Raw genomic sequence first — 23,194 nt, forward strand, 5'->3', positions numbered from 1 at the left:
GAAAGTTGTTCCCTATGTTTATCCCAGCCTAAAATTTGGCACAGCTGTATATGGAAGTAGAATTTTACACGGTGGTTCCTTTTCAGTTTGAAGATGGAATGATTGTTAATATCCAGAGCTACTTGAAGCAAACGTTACATCCATTATTTCTTGTTTGTTTGTTTTTAGAGATATGCAGAAGGAAGAGGCAGGGAGAATATTTTTGTCCAAAGCTTTGCAGCGTAAGATTTTTTTTTTTCCTGGTTCTATGACTCTTTAGTTAGACTGACTGATGTCTAACTGATATCTCAAACAAGCCAATACATTAGCATAGTTGACAAAAGGAAGCTACTTTAATTACAGTCTCAGTGTAAGTATCACATATAAAACCAAGGATAAAGCCCTGTTCAATCTACAGGATTATAGCTACCTAAACAAAGCTAGCCTCCATCTTTATTTCTTTTTTTTCCCCGTTCTGTTGTTCACTGTATATGTCTGTTAAGGGAAAGAAAAATATGTGATGGCATAGTTCAGAGTCCATAGAAAAATCTGCTGTGTGGTTCAAAATGAAAATGTTACATAAACTCGTTGAAGATGGGACTGAATAGATTGATGTTTTTGTTCCGGAGATGGCTTGCTTTACAAAAATGTAACGCTGAAGTGTAAGCTTTACTTTCACAGTATCAGCTTTCCAGTGTTTTCACTGTAATGCTGGCAGGCATCTTACTGTATTGAGGAGGGTCTCTCTAATTCAACAGAAAATATTTCAGCAGTCAAATTTTATTGGGTGATACTTAAAAACAGCCCTTCAGATTCCAGCATTTTTTTGTGCATGTGGTATTTAATGGCATATTGCTAAATGTTACATATAGATGGAATCATTCTTTTACCTCTGCATTGCAGACACTTTCAAAATGAAGTCCATCAGCTTCTAAATTATACATTGCAACCCCATCTAGCAATTAAAGTCAGGAAATAATGAGTATTTTCTGTGGGTACAAGAGAGAAACTTAAATATGTGGAATGTAATTACTTCAATGGAAAGTGCAGTGGGCTTTTTTATGGCCATAAATGAGCTTAGGTTCAGTTGAGGTGTAAAGGGAAGAAAGTCTGCCTTTCCTCCACCCCACTTTAAAATAAGTAAAGTATATATATATATATAAATAAGTAAACAAAATTCATGCAGTTGAACTAAAAGACAGCAAAAGCTGTACCTACATCTTTCTTCAGGATCGAACAGATAAGGGATTCTGTTTAAAACATGTATCTTAACCTTGCAAAACAACCCAAACGTGAATTTTCAAGCACTGGAGCTGGACGTGGGATGTTGGGATGGTTACTCTTGAGAAGATGGGCAGTCTTGATGCTGAGAATGCGTAACTGCTGCTGACCTGTGTGCCAAGCACTTTGCAAGCTGGAGGTCACCTCTGGTGTTGCCCATTTGCTGAGCAAGGTGGGGAGAGAGCATTTTTAAAAAGTCATTTCAGGTGTCAAGAATGATGGATAGTAGAGAGGTAGAAAAGAGGATCTGCTGAAAAGTCCTGATTTTAGGAAAGGGAAGTAGTCATATGAAGTCATTTATCAGGCTGCTGCCTTGCTACGAGGCTTCCAACCTTCAGCATAAGGTGCAGAAAGCTTCTAAAAGAAAGCGGTGTATTTGTGTGACATAGCAATGAGTGTGTGTTTGACTGACCAAATTACTTCCTTTCTATCATTTTGTCTCAATAGCTAATCATTTTAATTCACTGTAATCCTTCAAGCCAATATTATGATATAAAAAATACAGACAAGCATTACTTTACTTTTTGTCCTGCTTCTTACTCTGCTTATTCTAGAAGAGAGAAGGTTCCTATTAAATAGGAGTCCTGAAATGCTTTAAAAGTTTGTTTCAGTTGTACATGTGAGTTTTCTCATTCTTTAGCCTTATACCCGAAACATTGCCTAAGTTTGAAGGCTGTGTGTATGCTGGGGTGAAATATGCCAAGTCTTGAAATGGAAACATGAGGGAACACAGAGAGGACTTCCCAATTACCAAACTTTGCTTTGTTGTTTTTGTGGATCCAAGAATTGTATGATTAGATTTCTTTTGTTGTGTTTTGTTTTGTTTTGTTTTTTCCCCCAACTTCTTAACTTTTCAGCTTTGGGGGTGAGGAGCTGACTTGTTCCAGGTAACATCAATTGGAGTTTGGGTGGGAGAACAGTTAGGCAAGATGGAGTCCACCAAAAGATATCTAATGCCATATCTTCTCAATTTTCCTTTTTCTCAGTCCTCCTTACTTCTGGTGTTCTTGTGCAATCATTTATTATTCATTTCTTCCCCAGAGTCTTATTCTGTTGCTTGTGTTGCAGTTGCAGTGTACTGGGACTTTTAGTTTTTCAGGGAGTATCTGGGGATCTGAAACATTTGCATAATTGTTTCCATTATGAACCATTCGCTTTCATAGCTGCTGAAATAAAGGAAAGCTAAGAGAAAGCAATCATAAGCCCTTACTGGAGAACTTAGTGGAAAAATTCCATTCGATGTTACAAACATAATTGAGTACCCTATCAGAAATCTGTTACGTGATTTAGTGATTTTTTTGTTAGTATGAAACTCACATTCATTCCTGTCACAATGCAGGTCTGAAGAAGCAAACAAAGCTTTTTCTGCAGCTGTACAGATGCACGACGTCCTAGTGAAGGCATGGGCAATGTGGGGTGATTACCTGGAGAATATCTTTGTGAAAGAACGTCAGCTTCATCTGGGTGTGTCTGCTATTACTTGCTATCTGCATGCGTGTCGTCATCAGAATGAGAGCAAATCAAGAAAATATTTAGCAAAGGTAAGGTTCTGGTGTTTGAACATTCATATGCCCAAGTTGTTGTAATTGGAGAAATACCAGGTGCTGATTAAAAGCTTCACTCGAGGCTGAAACTGTATGCATGGCTGCTGTACAGTCATTGCATGGAAGTCATCATGGATTGTTTTCTTCATTAGGATATATATATATTTTAGTGTGTGGAACCTCTTTCTTTGTGGGGAGCAGGAGGGAAGGGGACAAGTAACATCCTTGCTTGCATAACTGTTAATGATTTTTAAGTTCATGTAAGACTTTGTGTCCTTCTGCTGTATAGTTCAGTCAGATACCTTGCCATGTCAAAGCCTTAGAATTAACAATGCTTTTTCCCCACTTTTTCAGCTCTATTCAAATACTTCTTCCAGCTACTTAACTGGGATTAGTTTTGAAGGCGTTGCCCTTCTGACTCCATCAGGAATAGGAACTGTGGATTACTACTGGTACAATGTCAGCTGTCATTGGTTTAATCTTTGTTCTCGTGAGCAAACTTCTGAAAAAATCAGTGCTTCGTTTTCAGAATTTTTGTATTACTTTTTTTCTGTTTAGTTCATTTGCCAAACACAGTTATTAGTTTTGTACTCTCCTGCTAAATGTCATATTGTTGCGTCCACAAATACAGCTTCAGTTACTTGTGAGTGCTTAGGACAAGCAGGCAGTGCTTGATATGTTTCCATTTAAATGTGGTGGTAAAAAAGTATTGTTAGGGTTAGACAGGAACAGGAACATTCGGGTTAACACATCTGAAGATCACACTTATAGGCAGTATGAAACATGCCTCAGTTTCCACTCCAGCCCCCTCACCGACCCATTAAATATACGTGTTTATTTTTACATCCTTTCAATCTTATTTCTGGGGGAAAATCCTACACTGACCAGGGTAGGCTTCGATAGATAAATGGACTTCAGTATCATATCAGTAATTATCTGGATGTTGGTTTTTTTTCCTGCATAATCCCACTGACGTGTTGAATTTGTTCAAACCCTGAGATGTCTGCTCGAAACTCTGCTTCAGGTTCTGTGGCTGCTGAGTTTTGATGATGATAAGAACACACTGGCAGACGCAGTGGACAAGTACTGTATTGGTGTCCCACCCATCCAGTGGTTGGCCTGGATTCCACAGCTGCTAACATGCTTGGTTGGCTCCGAGGGCAAACTCCTTCTGAACCTCATCAGTCAGGTAGCTACAGAAGATGAACACTGGTTCTTTATTGTCTGTAATCTTTATTTTCAAGATGAGATATATGAGAATTTTTAAAAGCAAATTAGGAAAGTTTAAAAAGCGTTATTTCTTGCAACTGTTGTTAATTTAATAAATGCTAATTTCTCCCTAGAAGCAGAATAATTTTAAGTTCAAAGTGAGCAATGCTTAATGAGACTAAACCTAGTGTAATTGTATGCCTTATTTGCTTAACACGTTTTAGATTTCCCTTGGAAATCTCTTTATTACATTTTTGTGAGCAGAATAGTGCACATTTAGGAATGTTAAATGTTTGTCGTGTTAAGAGCAGAGATAAAATAAAAATAAAAAATTGCTAGCTCTAGTGAGTAAGTAGTGAGTAAAGGACAGACTTTTTAGCTTCTTATTTTTCTTAAACTTAGGTTTAAAAGTTAACACTGTCACCCTCAGAAATCTTCACAGAGGTGCTGTAAATTTACACTCAAAATTTAGTGTGTCAAGTGACTGGAGAAGTAAGGGTAGTGTTTCAGGAGTTAGGTGAAGGACCTGACTTCCTCGGTTTGTACCTCTGAAAAGACAAAGGAGCTTTGGTTAATCTTACCTTGGAATTTTAAGATTTTACTGCCCTCTGCTCTAAAACAGGATCAGAACAGAACGTTGCCTGTGTCTCAGCATAAAGTTGGCTTACAGCATGGCTTTGCACTAAGGGAGATTATTTTTAGATACTGTTTTGTTATTGCTTAATGTGAACAGGGTTCAGATATGTTTTCAGGGATGGAACTGCTCATGGTTTAGTTTAAGCTCTCTTTTTAGCACATGCAGATCCTGAAAGTGCCATTGCAAAACTTGTCAGGCTTGCCATGCCCATTTGGAGGGGAGGAAGGGGAGAAAAATCCATGATTTAATGCACTTGTGGCTGGAGGAGTCTCTGATCATGTCCTAAGATGTGCTCCATTGTGGGTAGTACTTAGACACATCATTTCTTTCCTTTAATAGAAAAGATGTATGGATTTCAGAGGAGGCGCTGGATGTTAATATCTCCTTCAGCTTTTTTTTTATTATTGTTTTATTATGGGAGCTGACATCTTTTTTTGGTGAAATTGGTATCCCCTTACATTAAATGCCGCAATTAGCTGGAGTAAAGTTACTCTCTAATGGGCTTTCTTATCACTTACGTGGGGCTCACTGGGAAATGTGGCCTAATTTAAAGACTAACTGGTGTCATTATGTCTGTTTTCTTCCATTATGTATGTGAGTAAGATCGGTGAGCTGGCCCAGGTACACTGGCATTATGCTATTTTCAGATTTATTGAACAGTACTATCTGGAAGCACTAATTAGGTAATGTCTTAACAGTGTGTGGGGGGAGTCACCATTTCATCCTCTTTGGTTTTCTGTTACTGGAACGATCTTCAATTTCCTAGTTTTCCATAAGCTGTTATTTAAAACAAGGAGCGGATTATTACTGAATTGCACTTATTTACACACGGCATCTGTATGTGTTGATCTGATGTGTAGTCAGTGTTCCTTAAGTGTGTCTGTACATCCCCAAATAGGTGGGACGAGTCTATCCCCAGGCTGTCTACTTCCCTATCAGAACCCTCTATTTGACCTTGAAGATAGAACAGCGAGAGCGCTACAAAAGCGGTGAGTCTGATACAGATGAAATTGTTTGAATTTGTGAACTTGTCATTATCCTTAGCTTTCCCTGATTTTCCTGGGAGGATAGCTGCTCTAGGAAACGCAGCAACTTCTCAAGGCCAAGGAAAGAATTTCCAATGAACTTTATTGCAGTTCTTTTCTATGGCATCAAGTCTACAGGAGCTTCAACTATTGATCTGTCTTGAATAACATGCTCACCAAGAAGAGTTTGATCTTCATTATTATGTAACTGTAATTACTCAAAATTATGCACTCTTTACTGGATTTTAGGTAGAAAAGTCTTGCATTTCAGATATGGAAGAGCAGTAAAAAATGATTCATTTTCCTTTGTTCCTCCTTTGGAGGAGGAAGATGATACATTCACATGCCATAATACTTTAATACATTCGTGTCCAGCAAGAGAAATTTTTGTTCCAAATTCTTGATATCACCACTTATGCGCTTAGTGGTAGCTGATAACATATCTTCCTCTCATTTCTGCCACAAACTACTGCTCTGGTGAGTTACATGAGGTTTCTGGGAGATGGTGAAGTTTGAAGTAGCAGGACATGATGTGATAAACCAAAACTCTGTGCAGTGGAGTTGCAACACGGGAGATAAGTTTTACTAATGGGTAACACTGTACAGTATGTGTTGTTGGCAATAGTTGTATTTATTCCTGCAGTTGAGCAAGAGATCTCACCAAAAAGGGGAGGGGGGCAAAATGTACAGTGTTTACTTAATTTGCTCCTGTATGAAATATTGTCCACTACTTCAAGAGCTTGATTTGGCAGCATAAAACTCAGCACTGTGTGATTTTGAAGGGTGTTCACATTGCTCTAGCTTTGAGAAGTCTGTAGTGCTGAACAGCACTGCGAGCAGTTTTCTTTCTTAACTGACAAAATTTCAGAAACTTGGTGGGTAATCCAAAAAACAAAACCATTTATTGCATGCAGACGCGTTTCAAGTTTATAAAGAGTAAAGTCTTTCTTGAATTTTTGTATTGATTTTACTTTTCCACTTTCCAGATTCTGGGCAACAGCAGCCAAGTTCAGTTGGAAATCAGTCCCACTCTGCCTCAGATCCTGGGCCAATCAGAGCCACAGCACCAATGTGGAGATGCAGTCGAATTATGCACATGCAGCGAGAATTACACCCAACTCTTTTGTCTTCTCTGGAAGGCATTGTAGATCAGATGGTCTGGTTCAGAGAGAATTGGCATGAAGAGGTATTTGGCTCTTACACAGTTTCATATGTGTGTATCCTCTAGGGAAAACTTAGCTGCAAAATATTTCTCTAGGATTACTTCTGAGCAGTAAAACATATCTTCTTTTTGATTAGAAAACTGATGTATTCCTAGAACTGGCTGCTCTGATTGGAGTTTTTAGAGCTTAGTTATTTATGGAAGCAGTATTTGAGTTTCCCAAAGATTGACGAATGCCTCTAGCATTAGGATTTAAGCTGTTGCTTGTACTAACTGGAACATGATGCTCTTATACTAAATTCCACAGATGCCAGTTTTCTTCTTGATCTGGTAGTCTGTGACAGGTGGTAATTATTGTCCAAATTTGATTTAGAGAGCAGGTGGACTTGTTATTCCATTTCTCTTATTTGCCTCTTGAAGTGGTACACGCAGTTCTGTCTACCTGGCAGTGACTTAACAGTGTTTCCTTACACCAAATCAGAAGACCTGATCTTCCTGACTCTTTGTCTTTGTTATCATTATTTTGTCTTTAGGTTCTTAGACAACTGCAGCAGGGCTTGGCGAAGTGCTATTCAGTTGCCTTTGAGAAAAGCGGAGCTGTTTCAGATGCCAAAATCACTCCCCATACCCTAAACTTCGTCAAGAAGTTAGTGAGCACTTTTGGAGTAGGACTTGAGAACGTGTCCAATGTGTCCACCATGTTTTCCAGTGCAGCCTCAGAGTCGCTAGCCAGGAGAGCGCAGGCGACAGCTCAAGATCCCGTCTTCCAGAAGCTAAAAGGGCAATTCACAACAGGTAATTTTTTAAAAATCTTCATCTCCTGGGAAATTTTCCCCACAAAGCTCAACTCTGAAAGCATTCTGCCTTTTTATTCTCCCTGCCATTTGGCACAACCTGGAGTAGTTTGTATTATCTTTGTTGCTCCGTACGTTGTCAGATGAAAACCAGACACAACATAGAGAATGAGGATATTATCGTATTTCTATTACCTAAACCTGTGGTCAAATCATATGTGTTTAAAAATAAATTAGATTACTTCACTGCAGTTTTTTTGCAATTTGGATCAGACTGCCTGCTTTAGATGAAGGCAGTAATGATGACTGTTCTATGTTGAATGGTAGAATGTAATGCAATTATCACTGCAGGACTCCCAGTTCACAATATTGTGTAGAATCTTTCAAAACAATTGACTTCTGATGACTAAGATTGTTTCGGTGTTTTGGATAACTAGATTATGAAAAAAAACAATTACAAAAACCCACGTCATTGTTAGGTAAATTGAATCAATAATCAGCTCTAATAAAAAAGGCACTTGAGAGAAGCAGCTTTTTGCTTTATCAGTGGTGGTGTTACATGTTTGATCTGAAGTTGATTTAAAATTCCAAGAGAAGTCTGTGTACAGCAGGGTGCAGTGATGCATTTGCTGAGAAGCGTGAAGGCCACGTGGCTGTATGTGACAGAAATTAAGAATTCAAAGTTATTAGTTGTCTGTAACTGGACAGATGGAATTCCTATGCAGACCTGGGCTTTCATATTTCTCTGATTTTGCTTTTCAATTTACCCTGCTGGGATTCTGACTCAGATGATTCTGGCATGAGTTAGAATTCACTTTTGGCTTTGTAGTGATTTAAAAATCACAGCCTTTCTGCATCAAGCCGATCCCTCTGCAGGTGTGAATCTTGTGTTGACTGATTGTTCTTTTTAGAATTCTCAGTTACATGAAGTTCCTTTAACATAAAGTTGTTTGAGGTCCACGCTGTTGCGGAGAGTTTACAGAGTTTGACAAGTAGATTTCCAGTGGTTTTTTGTTGTTATTTTTCTTCTTTTTATTTTTTCCTCAAGCATTTTACTGCTAACATTGAGAAAATAGGTGAACGGATGGGAATCTTGTGAGAGCAGCTCAGTTGTAGATATGACCTACATATCTCGTGCACACGATACACTGCATGGTTCCTTTTGGAGGCACAACAGTTGCATGACAGCAGATAATGAAAGTCCTGAACCATATGATTAGATTTTTAATGGATGAAGGCTGCTGGGAAAGGAAGTGAAAGCAGAACCATTTTGTGAGTCTTTGACTGAAGCTTACGGGGAAATGAAATACATTAAATAAAAGTTTAGACTTGTTTTTGTTTTTTTTAGTAATGGTTTATATGTCTGCACTGCAGTAAGAGTCCAGCTGCTTTTCATTGCTATCCACGTTGGCACGCTCAGTCTTGGGGTGCTTCTGAGTTACTTTGGGTCTTTTGTACTTTGCCTTCGTGTCTTTCCTTTAAGATACGATGCTGGGGGGGTCTGTGGTTTCAGGAGCTTTACAGCTGAAGGCTGAGTACAGCAGTAGGCTCATGTCTGCGAAACCTGAAGGATTCCTTCAGAACATTTGTAAAACAAACAAACAAACAAAAAACCCTTAAAAATGTTTAATTACTGCTCGGTTACGTTTTTACTTAAAAAAAAAAAAAATAGAATAGGTGGAATTTTTGGTTTCTATGTGCTGCTTGCATATCTTTACTGTGTGTAAATAGCATGTAAAGTTTTCAGCTGTGCTTTCCAAGCACAACTTTTACAAAGAATGATGTGGAACAACATATAGAAAAACAAAGGCCTGAACATAAGAACAGTTGCAAGTGAATGAATGATTGAATGTGAAGCACTTCCTTAGTGAGCCTGATTTTAAAAGTAAGTAATTACTCTGTGGGTTTTTTGTTTTTGTTTTTCAAGATTTCACGCTTCATTTTTCAGGTATAATTAAACATGAACGTCTGCAGGATTAATATACTTACTGCTCTTTGTGCTGGGTTTGATTTTATTCTATCTGTTGAATTGGTTTATTTCATAAATGAACCATGGGACAGTGGATGAAACTGAACAGATCGATACATTTATGCATTTCCACAATTTAATTCATTATGTAGAAAATGGAAGTTAGTTTTTGATTAGGTTTGCAGTAACAATGGAAAGTACATAACTAAATGAATGCGACTGATTACCCCACAGAACATTCCAAAAGCTGTTTTAATGTAATGAGAAACCATCTGTAAATCATGCCTCCTGTGTCCATTTGTCACACTGCAGATTCAAGGTTTGTGTTTGTGATTCTCAGTGCTGCCTGTGTTTAGATGGTGGACAGATAATGCAGAGGTTGCCTTCCATTTCACAGGTATCCATGCTGAGCAGCTGCTTAGGAGAAAAATGCTGTCTGTGGTCATGAATGGATGTTGGTGCTGTGTTGCAGACACGTGCAGCTCTGTGTGCTTGTGTCATCTTCTCCAGAGCTGTCAGAGCTGCACCTCAACCTGTTAGCCCCCTGTCAGGGGCTCTCTCACCGTTTCATGTACTTGAAAGATTTTGTCAGCATCCAACCAGACTGCTGGAGTTCTCCTAGGCCATCTTTTTCTGTCCCAACATTATGCATTTTAAAACCAAGTTTTACTGTGATTTTTTTTTTTTTTTTCTTTCTGGAGCTTCAAATTCATGGCTCTTTGAGTGTCTGTTCTTTTTTCCTTCCATCCTTCTCTGCAAACCTTTGGCATCAAAGAGCACAAAAAAAAAGGCATAGAGAGAGAAACATTCCCCTTGCACTCAGCAGCAAAGGAGGAGAGAAATGGCCTCAACTGCTCAGTCGAGGGCAGATGAGAGTTCAGAAGTTGGACCCCTGCTCCTTCCTGCTGCCCTCTCTCCATTCAAGCTGCGTACAGGTGGAAAACTGCAAGGTCCCTTAAGAGGCAGGGTCGTGTTGTTGGGAGTTGTGGCACCTAGCAGAGTTCTCTGCTGTGAATGGAAGCTGCAATTAGAAGGAAGATTCTTGCAGTCCTCAGTCACTGCGAAGTGTGGGGCAAAAGGAGGTGGAACACTTCTGCTATTAGCTTTTTCAAGTGTTAGCATTACTTTGAGGTGTTCTCCCCGGCCTCTTTTCTGCTGAGAAAGCCTAGCACTGCTCAGGCACCTCTTCCTTTACTTCTCTTGTAATTTTTAGGTATTAGGACAGTATGCAGAAAATGCAAATCAAGAGACTGGGATTAGCATCTCATTTGACCTCAGTCTGGTCTTCCTAGTCTTGGTTTTCTGGAGCTGACTTATTCCTCTTTCCTAACTGTCACCGAGTTTTTTCTTGTTTTTGCTGCTGTCCTAAAGTTCTTAGGAGGTTAAAAAGAACCCTTCAGAAAGCATAAAGTAATTTCATAGTGAATAATAATAGGCAGCTCTTGCTTTTGGACAATACTCGGATCTTCATCACTGTCACATGTACAAGGGACTGAACTTCTCTCCAGAGTTCAGCTTGTATCTCACGGCCGTGGAGGCTGTCCTGGCTCTTTGGATGATACCTGTTGGCTTGTGGGCTTTCTTAAGCAGAATCCTCTCATGTCTCTGCCATAAGAACCTCTCAAGTCTTAGAAATGAGCTATTGCTGATGCTCAAAGCATTAATTAACTGTTACTTAAGACCTGCCTGTATAGCAGAAGGGTGTATATATATGTGTGTGTGTGTGTGTTTATATATAAATTTATCATTTTTATTATTTTTTTAAATTCAAGTAAAAGACTTAAACTTTCTGTTCTTTTCCCACCTGCTGCTGAGAAACAAAATTCTGGAATGGGCATTTTAACAAACTGGACCTATTCCTATGCTAACTGAATGTCTTATTTATTACTCATTTAATTAACATAATTAACGTTATTTGATTACTATTTTGTTCTTATTAACTTAAATCTATAGTATTGATGCATGTTTTTACCGCTTTGGTGATACATTTAAGCACATTAGCACACACTGGATGCAGTTTGGGATGCTTTTCTGTGCTTTGTGGAGTCAGGAGCTGGGTGGCTCAGTGCTGTTGCTGCCATGCAGTGCTGTGCTCACTAGAGGGTAGCCGTGGGATTCCAATGAGCATGGCACTGTCATGTCACTGTCAGCTTTGCAACAGATGCACTGCCCGTACCAGGTAGAAGGGAGGATTACTCAATACTTCTAATTTTTGTCATCCGTACGTAAGGAGCTGCGTCTTTCACCACAGGCTTTTTTCTTACACAGGTGGAATGGGTTTTGTGCTGCTGGCTGTTGCTGTTTTGGGCCGTAAGGCTCTCAGTGAAAACTGCTGGCGTTTCTGTATTGTGGGTATGTGGGAAAGGGTGCTGGGCTGCACGTTTCTGGGATTTTGTGCCACGGAGTGGTTTAGCTTCTTACAGACTGTATTTAGTCTGTCAGCATTGTGATGCTGCAGTGCTGAACCTCGGGAGAATTCCAGCTTGTTTATGTATTTACTTTTTCTGCTTGCTGTGTTCTGAAACTAGCAAAGTGGTGTTTGGAAGCTGACCTGTGTGCAGGCCCAGAAGGCAGTGTGTATTGCAGGGATTTCAGTCAGAAAAGTACCCGTGGCTGCCCTGCGGAAGCCCTGCCGTGACTCAGTGCTGCAGGAGGCACTGCTGCACTGGGAGGCTGTTAGGTTGGGCTCCTTGCATGATGTCCTTTTGCTTAGGCTGTCACATCTGTTCTGACATTCCAGTATCCAAGAGAGGAGAGAAGGTCTGGATTTTCTTGCAGATCACAATAGGAGGATAACAGTAACGCAATTTTACTTCTTGCCCTGAGGTTGCTCACAGATTCTACATTGTATCCTCAGTTCAGGTTCTTCCATTCTTTTTAAAAGTAGAAGGGCTCCACTAATTTTAAATAAATAAATCACTTTTAATGAAACAGGCAGAAAACTGAAGTGCTAGACTCTGAGTTATTAAACTGACTTTTCTTCTTCTGCTGAGTGACCGGATCTACTCCTGTGGTTCACAATGGCATTCTCTCTGTCAGTCCCTCTGGTTGCTCTCTGGACAATTAAATACAATAACAGTATTTAAAATTTCCACTGTGTATTTTTGTTCTTGGGGCTGTAAAACAAGAAACTCTTGAAGCTCATGCTTTACTAATTAATAGCATATAACTTGGAGCTGTCGGGGATTGGTAGCAGGAAGTAGTAGATTCTGATAAGTTTAAGCTGTGTATAATGTTAGAATTTTAATAAAGTATTTTGTATGGAAGTGAAATATTCAACATTCTCTTTCAAAGGAAGCTGTCTTCATGTGTTTGTCACAACGCTGAGTTGTATGACTTGTTCTCCTCCAGCACCTCTGTGCAGTGTTGTTGCTGTTGCGTAGTTCCGTACCACTCAGGCTTTGACTCTTCCACATCTCTCCTGTGTTGTCTGAACCTGCCAGTGGCACTGCGTGCTTGGGTTCCATGGGGAGCCGTGTCCCTGTCACAGCCTTAGTGGCAGTGTGCCTTCCCTTTCATGTGCCAGCTGCTGACTTTATGAGGTCCTATTCCATCTAGCTGTAGTATTCAAGACCACTGCGGTGCTTTACAAACATGTTTTCTTCATCGTAGGTGGAATGGGGGACTGCTTAAAGTATTTTGCTTGAGGGCATGTGGCTGAAAAAATCTCATCTAAAGCACAAACTTCTAATATGTGGTTGTTAAATGTGGTATATGGAATCCAAAATGCTAAGGATGTATGTGCATTTTTTCTTTTAGACTTTGACTTCAGTGTGCCGGGGTCAATGAAACTTCATAATCTTATCTCCAAACTGAAGAAGTGGATCAAAATTCTGGAGGCAAAAACTAAGCAGCTTCCCAAGTTTTTCCTCATAGAGGAGAAGTGCCGCTTTCTAAGCAATTTTTCAGCTCAAACTGCTGAAGTAGAGATACCTGGAGAATTCCTTATGCCAAAGCCAACACATTACTACATCAAGATAGCCAGGTAACTCTAGAGGGGAAGGAGTAGTTGTAATTCTGCAAATGGAGAAGAAAGTGGAAATGTTCTCCCATCCATGCTGCAGAAAGTGGCTACTATGTGTATTTCATGTACTGAAATAATGTATACAGAGTCATGCTTTGTTGTAACAGCCCAAGTTGCTCCTTTATCCTCCTTTGGCGATGTTACGTTGCCTCACTGCACAGCTTAATTACTATATGACAATGATGTTGGGTTCGTTTAATGCTGATGTTATTTGAGTGTGTTTCTACTGTTGTGGTCCACAGAGGGACAACTCTTCAAAGCAGAGATCAGGATCTCATCTAATGATTAATTTTGCTTAAGAACTTAGAAAGAAACAGAAACGCCTGAAATTTTTTGACTATCAGATAGAAACCTTGTGTTAACTGGATAATAAAATTGTAAACAATTGTTCATAATATAGTTTCACAGTTGCTCTGTATTATTCCTTTGTTTGTTTTCTGGTTTTTAAATCGTTATTTGATATCAGAGGAGATGAGCTCAAGGGCTTTAATCTCTCGTTCCTCCTGGTAGGTTTATGCCCCGAGTGGAGATAGTTCAGAAACACAACACTGCAGCCAGGAGGCTCTATATCCGAGGCCACAATGGAAAGATTTACCCCTATCTGGTAATGAATGATGCTTGCCTGACAGAGTCTCGCAGAGAAGAGCGTGTCTTACAACTCCTTCGCCTTTTGAACCCCTGTTTAGAGAAGAGGAAGGAAACTACAAAACGACATCTGTTTTTTACAGGTACTGGAAAGAGGGATTCTGTCCTTTTCTTGTCTGCACGTTGCCTTTCTCATGTGTTGATTATAGTTAATTTGTTGATGAAATGAGAAGCACTCAGCAGCATACTTGATCTGCTTGTGACTCACGTGTAATGGGAATGCCTTCAAAGAATTAAACACTCGTGTTTTCCAGAAATTCAGGAGTTCCAGCTTGTAGCTATGAAATAACTTCATAACAATATAAAATACTTCTCAGAATGTCGTGGGATCACTTACTAATTTCATATAAATGAGTTCTGTTCATTAGTCAATTTGAATAATCCTTAACTGGTGAGCAGCAAATAGATTATGGGTAGTGGGAACTTTGAACTGAAGACACCAAGGTGTGCAGCTGCTTTGCTCTTGGCTTTTTGCAGAATCCTTAGATCTAATTTTAACAAAGTCTGGCTTTATCAATCTTTCCTTCTGTGCACACTGTATCTCTTAACGCAAACTTGCTCTCACAAGCAGTGGTGAGATGATGCAAGTAGCAATTACAGAGCTAGGAGTGCATAACTCTGATCTAGCTTTAATGAGCCTAAAATGTACAAGTCAAGGCTTTGTGGTAACAAGAGGTGAATATAGTATCTATGTCTGTGAAGACACTTTTACATCATTCCAAGGCCAGGATGTGAGAAATACAGTAGATACGGCCATGATAGATATGACTGAAAAGAAAAAGAAAAAAGTCACTGACGTCCTTTATGTAACACAATTAGGAAAGTAACATGTTTTCCTTCAAACTGCTCTTTTTAAACTGCAGTCTTTTTGGAAATAATTCTGTACTTTGTGGTTTGATACTATTTAAAAGAACCTGAAGAACATTCCTTTCTCTGCTGCCAGAGGGTAATGGAAGCAGGCCAGAAGAAAGAGCTCATTAACACTCTTTCTGTGGAATGCATTTGTTTCTTTACAATTGAAGAAATTGCATCAAACAACTTAAAGGCATTTGAACACCATTTTTTCCTGTATTCCTGAGGTTAGTTATTACAGCTTCTGAGGGAAACGATGAGAGAGCATTCTGCTGGCAACCGGAGGCCACTTTGCAACAGTCCCACGGGTGTCACCAGCTGGTGCTGGGAGAGGTTTGCTCTCTCTGGACATGAGTGCAGGTGTTCTGCAGGTGTAAGACTCACCACAGTGATACATCTGTGAAGCACCATTCATGTGCAAATAGGGTTTTTGCAGGTTTACTGCTCCTGAAGTAAAAGCTCCCTGACTTTAAGTTTTCTTGTTATTGAACAATTCACTTCATTTTCCCCTTGTTATTTTCAAGCACTGTCACTTCAAACTTCTATTCCTCAGCTACTTGGAGATTTTATCCCCCCGTTTTATGAATTGCTTTAAACACCGTACTGAGTTCAGTACTTTTCTTCAGAGTAATGTGTTTTGAAATGATGCCAGTGTCACGGAATCACCACCGCCTGTTTGCAGCAGTGCAAAACGTTGCCCTCTTTTCTGCAGGTAAAGTAGGAAGGGTAGAGTGCTCATTCCTTTGTTTTTTTCCTCCTGAAACAATGAAGATGTTTCTGCTTAGTTAAATTAAAAAAAAAAAATACTGCCTTACTTGCTTTCTTTTTAACTGAGCTCATGAATTAATAACAAGAATAGTCATAACAGTTTTCTCTTGATACCCATCAGCTGATTACCACAGTGGTGTTTGAAGGGCTGCTGGCTGCACTCTCGTGCTCTTCTCTGAGTCCCTGGGCTGGGAACTGACTGCTGTGTTGTTGCCCTCTTTCCCCCTGCCCGCAGTGCCGCGCGTTGTGGCCGTTTCTCCGCAGATGCGTCTGGTGGAAGACAATCCCTCATCTCTGTCTCTGGTGGAGATCTATAAGCAGCGCTGCGCCAAGAAGGGCATTGAGCACGACAACCCTATCTCTCGGTACTACGACAGGCTGGCAACGGTGCAAGCACGGGGGACTCAAGCTAGCCACCAGGTATTAGAACATAGAATGAGTTTAAGTGAGGATTATTTCTTGAGGACTTTGCTACAGTGTGTTCAACTCCCTCCCGTTAGACGGAGGATGGAGGTGTTTCACTGAGGAGGTGGTTTGCATTTGTTTTGTTTTTACTATAAGTGTTCTTGGCAGTTCTTACACCTCACTGGCATTTTGGAGTACCCTTGAAAGGCTCCAGGAAGCTGTATTTGTTCTGCTGCAGGTTGTGTTGGGGAACTGCAGCTGGAAGCAGATGAAGGATTCGTTACTACTAGGCCCTTTTGTATAAGGTTTAGCAAATAATAAATTGATAACGTGGGAAAAGCATTCCTATTTCATGTTCCTAATCTGCATAAGCAGAGCATGCCATGTGGTGCCATTTCCTCATCTTCTGATGTTCATCCTGAAAATGAGGGTGGATTCATCCCACCCGAGTCAACTAGGAACAGAGATTAGCCTCACCCTAATAAATGACAGTACTTGGAAAGTAGAACTTCTGTCTCTCTAATCTCCATCAGACATCTAATTCTGATAAATATGGTTACTCTACAGTTTTTATCTCAAGGTTAGTGCAAATTCTTATACCAAATGCTAGTTCCACGTCAAATACAGCTGTTAGAAAATACACAGTATATCACAGACATCATTTGGAGAATCTTTTCTGTTAGAAAATAAAACAAAGTGTTATGTAACATCTTCTATTTTGAGGATTTTTTTCTTCAGGTTATGAAACTCTTTAACAGCCATGGAACTGAAGTCAGTTTGACTGTCACTCTTTCTGGTGCAATAGAACATATCCTAACTTTATTTCTTTTTCTATTTAATGAGGCTAGGATATGCTACAATAATGAAATATTTTGGTAAACTGTGTATCTTTACATCAAGGGAAAAATTATTGCTTATTGTTCACTTAGAAAAATGACTACATTTTCTCTCTTTACATTTTTGAGGTAATTTTGCTATAATAATACATAAAAGTAATTATTTTACCCAGAGAGTTTCCCTATCTCCTGTAATAAAATCTTTTACCTTTTCCAGTAAACTACGCTGTGTACAAAGAAACCAGGTTTTAGGTTGCAGTCTTTGTAGATCCCAAGTGTAATTTCACATCTTGTCATTATGCTTTTTTGTTTGTCGAATGCCTTCCAAAAAAGTCTGCCTAATTGCTGCTGTATCCGTGTGCATACTTTTCCTTCTGCCAGCTGTCTCCTCGTGCTGCCTACGGACTCCCATCACCTGATAATGAGAACAAACCGAGGCTGTCAGTGATCTTTTCAGCTGTTGTTGCAGACCAGTCATGGAAAGAATCCATGTCACTGTTCTTGGTCAGCGTTTTGCTCAGTAACATGTTAGTCTGAGCAGCAACCTCTCTGGCTTTATTTTATGTAAGGATTCTATCCCAGACCCTTTGAAATTCAGAGAAATGAAGTAGGCTCCAGAACCTTTATCTTCAAGGTTCATTGCTGAGTGATGTTTACATCTTTCATTGCAAAAGGGGATTTTTCACTGAGAGGACATTATGTGGAAAATGCGAGCAGCCCTGAAAGGAAAATTCACCTTCTGTAGTGTTCAGCATCCTGGTGCCTGAGGTTGGGAATGAGTATTACTATTAACACATAGCAATATTCAGACTTAAGCTGAGTTTTTATTTTATTGCTGACAAATGCATATTCACCTTGCACTGAAGATAAAAAGAGTGGAGTGTGTTCCATTAGTTTGCCTTAAGAAAGTGCTGCATTGTGATTGAATGTCTCTTTAGTTTACTTCTGATTTTCTTGAAAGGTTTGAAGATACTTCAATCAATGCATAACTTTTCACTCTCGGATTTTCTCATGTCAGACTGACTGTAGATCTACAGCTTATTTGGTTTTATTAAAATTTGAGTCTTGTAAGATGGAGGTTATTTGGCAGCTGTGCAGGGGATGGACTCACAAAGCGTCGTGTATTTCGATAAGGAAATCAGGAAATGTTGTTGGATTAAAAGTGTCAAAGTTTGGGATGTTTTCCTACAACGGGGTACAGCAGTTCAGTGGAGTTTGGTAGTTGCTTTTGGCATAATTGTCTGTTGCTAAAAATTGCACTAAAAACGATCTCTTTCAAATAATATTTTTCATGTATAGGTTCTCAGAGATATACTTAAAGAAGTGCAGAGTAACATGGTGCCACGCAGTATGCTTAAGGAGTGGGCTTTACATACATTCCCCAACGCCACGGATTACTGGACGTTTCGAAAGATGTTCACTATTCAGTTAGCCCTGATTGGCTTTGCAGAATTCATCTTTCATTTAAACAGACTCAACCCTGAAATGCTGCAGATAGCTCAGGTATGCTTTATTTTGTCCTAACTGCATGCTGTGTTTTTTGATCAAAAGGAAATTTGGGAGTTTGAATTGAGTCAAAATGGGAATTTGAGATACATAATTAACAGTGTGTTCCAGTAGGTTTTCATTTGATGACGTGATTGCACTTCATGTAGGTAGTGATTTATAATGCAGACCCAGCTGCCATCAACTCTGTCTTCCTTCTGTGGTTAGCATTTAGACCATAATCTGTAAAGTTGATCACAGATATTGGAACTGTTACTGTAAGTGAATGATAAGTCTCTCTTTACTCTTTCATTACGCATTTTGCTTTGGATAGACCTGTGTGCCGAACAGCTTAAATAAGTACACAACAAAATAAAACTTCAGAGGTTAATTTTTTAGGAGGAGAATACCCTTTTTCAAATAACGCCCTCTTTTTTGCATTGACATCACGTCAAGCTATAACTCCTATTAATAGTAATTTCTCTGTTTTAACCCAATATTTAAAATGAGGCTCGCCACTTAGTGGAGCAAAGGTGGTATATATTAAAGCCTTAATGCCATTTTAATGCATGGAGGGCTGTCCTGTGTATGGCACTGTAGATTTTTAATCCCCACGGTGCAGCTGTGCTGTTAAGTTCTCACCTGGAGTGAGCAGCACACAGGGAGGGCTTACCAGAGCTGAGGTGCCTGGAGAGTGAAGGCCCATCTTTCTGCCCAGCCCCCTGCCAGAGGAATATTGCTTCCCAGGGTTTAATGCTGCAATCTATCTCCATTACAGCTTTTTGGACACTTGCGTTGATAAAAATTCCTTCAATTTGAACTTCTTACTCCAAAACTTCTGTGCGTTTTGGTTTTCCTGCAGGATACTGGCAAGCTAAACGTGGCCTATTTCCGCTTCGACATCAACGATGCTACAGGAGATCTGGATGCCAATCGCCCGGTTCCGTTCCGGCTCACACCAAACATCTCAGAGTTTCTTACCACCATTGGGGTGTCTGGCCCGCTGACCGCCTCTATGATTGCAGTAGCTCGCTGCTTTGCACAGCCAAACTTCAAGGCTCGTATACCTTTCCAAGCGTTGTCTATGGGCGCTTAATTTGCGTTTATCGTTTAGGAAACGATGAGCTAAACAGCATTTCCTTGCTTGAGATAGAAACCGAGCAGCTCGTATTTATGTTTTGAAGTCTTACCCCAAGGTCATCCCAAAAGCAGCTGAAGTCTTTGCCTTTTTGGGAAGAATAGGAGGAAGATAGGTGTAATTGTATCCTGAATTTCTTTCTTATTCTGTTGAAGCATGTTAATTCGGGCTGATTGTTTCAGTGCTGTAGCCTCATAAATCCCTACGCGTTCTGGCAGTGGTAAGTCGTGAAATGACAGATGCAACATCATTTAGAATCTTCATAATATACTGTGAATAGAAATGTGTTTGGCCTTTGTTAGCAGAGCAGAATGCTCAAGATACATTGTTCCTTTGATGGATTCTAGCTCTTAGCAGGGTGTAGTTTTCTAAAGAAATTGTCTAACTTCCTTTTAAATTCTAATGCTTTCCAAAAATGAGGCATCTTGCACTTAGGCAGCAATTTGCACCAGAACGGCATTGCACAGAACGTACCCTAGCTATCATGTGAGCTAGTTACTTTTTAGAAGATGGAAAATATCCTAAAATGATTTTTTTTTCTTTGTAATACAGAAAGTTTAGATTTTTTTTTTTAATAATTCATCACTTTACCTTACAAAGCCATGTCTGTACACATAGAGTTTGCAGATTTGTGTGTAATTTGTACACTCAGATGATGTAAACCCAATTAGACTTCTCATATTGAATTTCCAAGATGAGAGCACAGGTGCCCATTTATTCTTTTTGGAGTGATGGGTGCCCAGCTCATTTCAGCTACGTGGTTATAATTGTGGTAGCTTGTCTGAATTCTGGACATAAGAGGAATTCCTTTAACATTTGATTGATTTTTTTTTTTTTTTTTTCCCCCCTTAACAGAAGCCTATAAAATTTAATTAATATATGTATGTATATGTTGGCCTAATGTCTGGATATGCTAAAAAATGCTTATTTATTATATGCAAACAGAAAGTTTATCTCAGACCAGATAGCTGAAAATGTTAGCAGCTTGAGTAGACTAATATTTAGCTTAAAATCTGTAATGTAGTGCTAGTGCTTGTTGAGATTAAACATAATAGTCTGATTTTTCTCCCTCATGTAGGTTGATGGTATCCTAAAAACCGTGCTGCGGGATGAAATAATTGCATGGCACAAAAAAACACAGGAGGACACTTCCTCTCCGCTCTCAGCAGCTGGACAGCCGGAAAATATGGACAGCCAGCAGCTGGTTTCTCTCGTTCAGAAAGCTGTCACTGCCATCATGACTCGACTTCATAATCTTGCTCAGTTTGAAGGAGGAGAAAGCAAAGTGAACACGCTGGTAGCAGCTGCAAATAGCCTGGATAATCTCTGCCGGATGGATCCCGCCTGGCACCCCTGGCTGTAACTTGAAATTTGCTTTAGCTTTTGTTTGCTGCTGTAAGTGGTGTGAGCCATACATTGTGCTAAGAAATGTGAAAAAGAAATCAGACCTTGGCTTACCTGTCACACTGCATTTTGTCAGTCTTCATTCGATTGTTTACAGGAATAGGACAGTTTTACTGTTTTTAATTCTACGAGGGTGTGTTTCCTCCTGTTTAAAAAAAAAAAAAAAAAAGGAAAAAGAAAAAGGTTGTTGAATTTGCGAGAATGACTTTTGAAAATAGCTTAAAATTAGGGAAGGAAGCTTAAAAATATACAGAAAAATCTTATTTTATGATGAGGACTGTAAAACTAGCACTGTTAGATTTAGGGTTTGCCATTCCTAATGACTTATAGCATATAAAGTTTTTATACAATAATAATTATTAAAACAGACAGAATTCCCAGTTACTGGATTTTACTTTGTGAAATTTTACTTAATCACTGTTCCTTCATGATACCAAATGGAAGGCTCGAATAAATACTCTTCCTTTAGTTTGCTTCAGAAATTCACATGAGCCAATTTGGCTTGTACAGAGAATTTTGTACCAAATGTAAAGAGGCATCTTTTTGTTAGGCACTGAGAAGAGGATGGTGAAATTGTGCAAGGTTTCCTTGGAGCACAAGCTATGTACAGTAGAAGTGTAATACATGTAGGGCATTTGGTTTAGTTGTGGACAGTGTGGGGGGGAAAGCTTATAAAAAGAATGGGAAAAATCATCTATTGATACATGTATTTGACTGCAATAGATAAAGAAGATAAATCTTATGAAGTTATCTCTTTTTTAATGTTTAGAATTACAATAGCTTCTTTAGAATGAATTCGTTTCTTTGTAATTTAAGAAGAGAGGAATTTAATGTTTCACTCCAGTCTTTCTGTTGTGTTAGCATTTTTATAAAACCTCAGTGCTGAGAATGTTAAATTTGTACAGAGTGATTTTTTCAAAATAAATATTTTAAAAAACTCTCTATGACATTCATTGGTAGTTTTAATACAGTGCTGTGGCAGAAGTTGAAAAGACCCAAAAGCAAGTGTGATCTTTAAACTAAAATAGCCTGAGCATCAAAAGGTGAGAGCTGCATACTGAGATGTGTGTTATGTGTATGCTGCTGAGCAGTTTGTTTTTGGAAGAGCTGCAACTAGGAAATATGTGTATGGCAAGGATTTCTTCAGTGTGCAGGCTTTATTGCTAAGCCAGTGTGGTAACAGTCTGTTTATTAATCATCTGTCTTCAAACAGAACAGCCTATGTCATACCTGCAAGTAATTGCTCAGAGGTCAAGGTTACAGATGGAGATGAACTGTATTAGGGGTTTTCTACAACTTCCATAGAAACATGGTTTTGAACCTTTGAATATAGTAAAGAATGGATCTTTCTCTTTTTATTTAAAAAAAATAAGATGTCAAAAGATTCTTCAGATATTTCTGAGCAACTGAGTTGCATAACAAGTTAATCACCACTGTTCATCACTGTATGTCTCCGAGGGAAGGGGAATTTCTACAAGGCAGTCTGACTTCTGGCTGGGAGAGCTCACAGGTGATCATCATCTAACCTGGTGGCAGATCAAGGCCTGCAGTAGGTAAGACTGCAATCAAGTCATCATTTGGGGGGAACAGAAGCAACATATGCATTCCATGGGCCTCTTACAGAGATGCAAAATAACCTGTTCCTTTTATCTTTGCAGCCACGAGCAGAACAGATCGACTGATAGGGACTTGTGTCAGTGATGTGCAGGAGCTGCACGTCTCCATCTGCTGTTCATCTCGCACAAAGGTTCTGCTAGCAGCAAAGCAGCACTGAAGCTGGCATGGAGAAGTGAAGCTGATGGACAGGAGGTGCTCTGTGTGTATACGTATGTGCATTTATTTACACATGCGTACACAGAGTTTACAGCCATGAACTCAAAACCATTAATTTAATTTCTTTAAACCTGCAGGCTAAGCATTAAATAGCTTGGAAGGCTGCACTTTGTCATGTCAGAGCTCTGATAAAACTCTCTTCATTCAGGTGGGATGGTCTGGCATGCTGTTCTGGGCATGAAGCCTCTGGTGGTTCGTACAGAA

General features: G+C 39.4%; 1 protein-coding gene across 5 annotated transcripts in view; it reads left to right on the forward strand.

The window, feature by feature from the left end:
• The window catches only part of TRRAP (transformation/transcription domain associated protein), a 74,948-nt gene extending 52,851 nt beyond the window's left edge, over positions 1 to 22,097 (forward strand). For all 5 annotated transcript variants that reach the window (XM_085238071.1, XM_010719681.4, XM_010719683.4 and 2 more), the window contains exons 61-71: positions 2,600 to 2,801; positions 3,829 to 3,993; positions 5,549 to 5,639; positions 6,662 to 6,861; positions 7,371 to 7,632; positions 13,360 to 13,585; positions 14,135 to 14,352; positions 16,125 to 16,309; positions 18,430 to 18,633; positions 19,478 to 19,672; positions 20,832 to 22,097. In XM_085238071.1, coding sequence (XP_085094197.1) covers positions 2,600 to 2,801; positions 3,829 to 3,993; positions 5,549 to 5,639; positions 6,662 to 6,861; positions 7,371 to 7,632; positions 13,360 to 13,585; positions 14,135 to 14,352; positions 16,125 to 16,309; positions 18,430 to 18,633; positions 19,478 to 19,672; positions 20,832 to 21,116 — 2,233 coding nt within the window. In that variant the 3' untranslated portion in view covers positions 21,117 to 22,097. The remainder of the gene's footprint in view (positions 1 to 2,599; positions 2,802 to 3,828; positions 3,994 to 5,548; positions 5,640 to 6,661; positions 6,862 to 7,370; positions 7,633 to 13,359; positions 13,586 to 14,134; positions 14,353 to 16,124; positions 16,310 to 18,429; positions 18,634 to 19,477; positions 19,673 to 20,831) is intronic.
• The last annotated feature ends 1,097 nt before the right edge of the window (positions 22,098 to 23,194 follow it).

This window comes from Meleagris gallopavo, chromosome 16 (assembly GCF_905368555.1).
Source record: "Meleagris gallopavo chromosome 16, MGAL_WU_HG_1.1, whole genome shotgun sequence".
Classification (NCBI taxonomy): domain Eukaryota; kingdom Metazoa; phylum Chordata; class Aves; order Galliformes; family Phasianidae; genus Meleagris; species Meleagris gallopavo.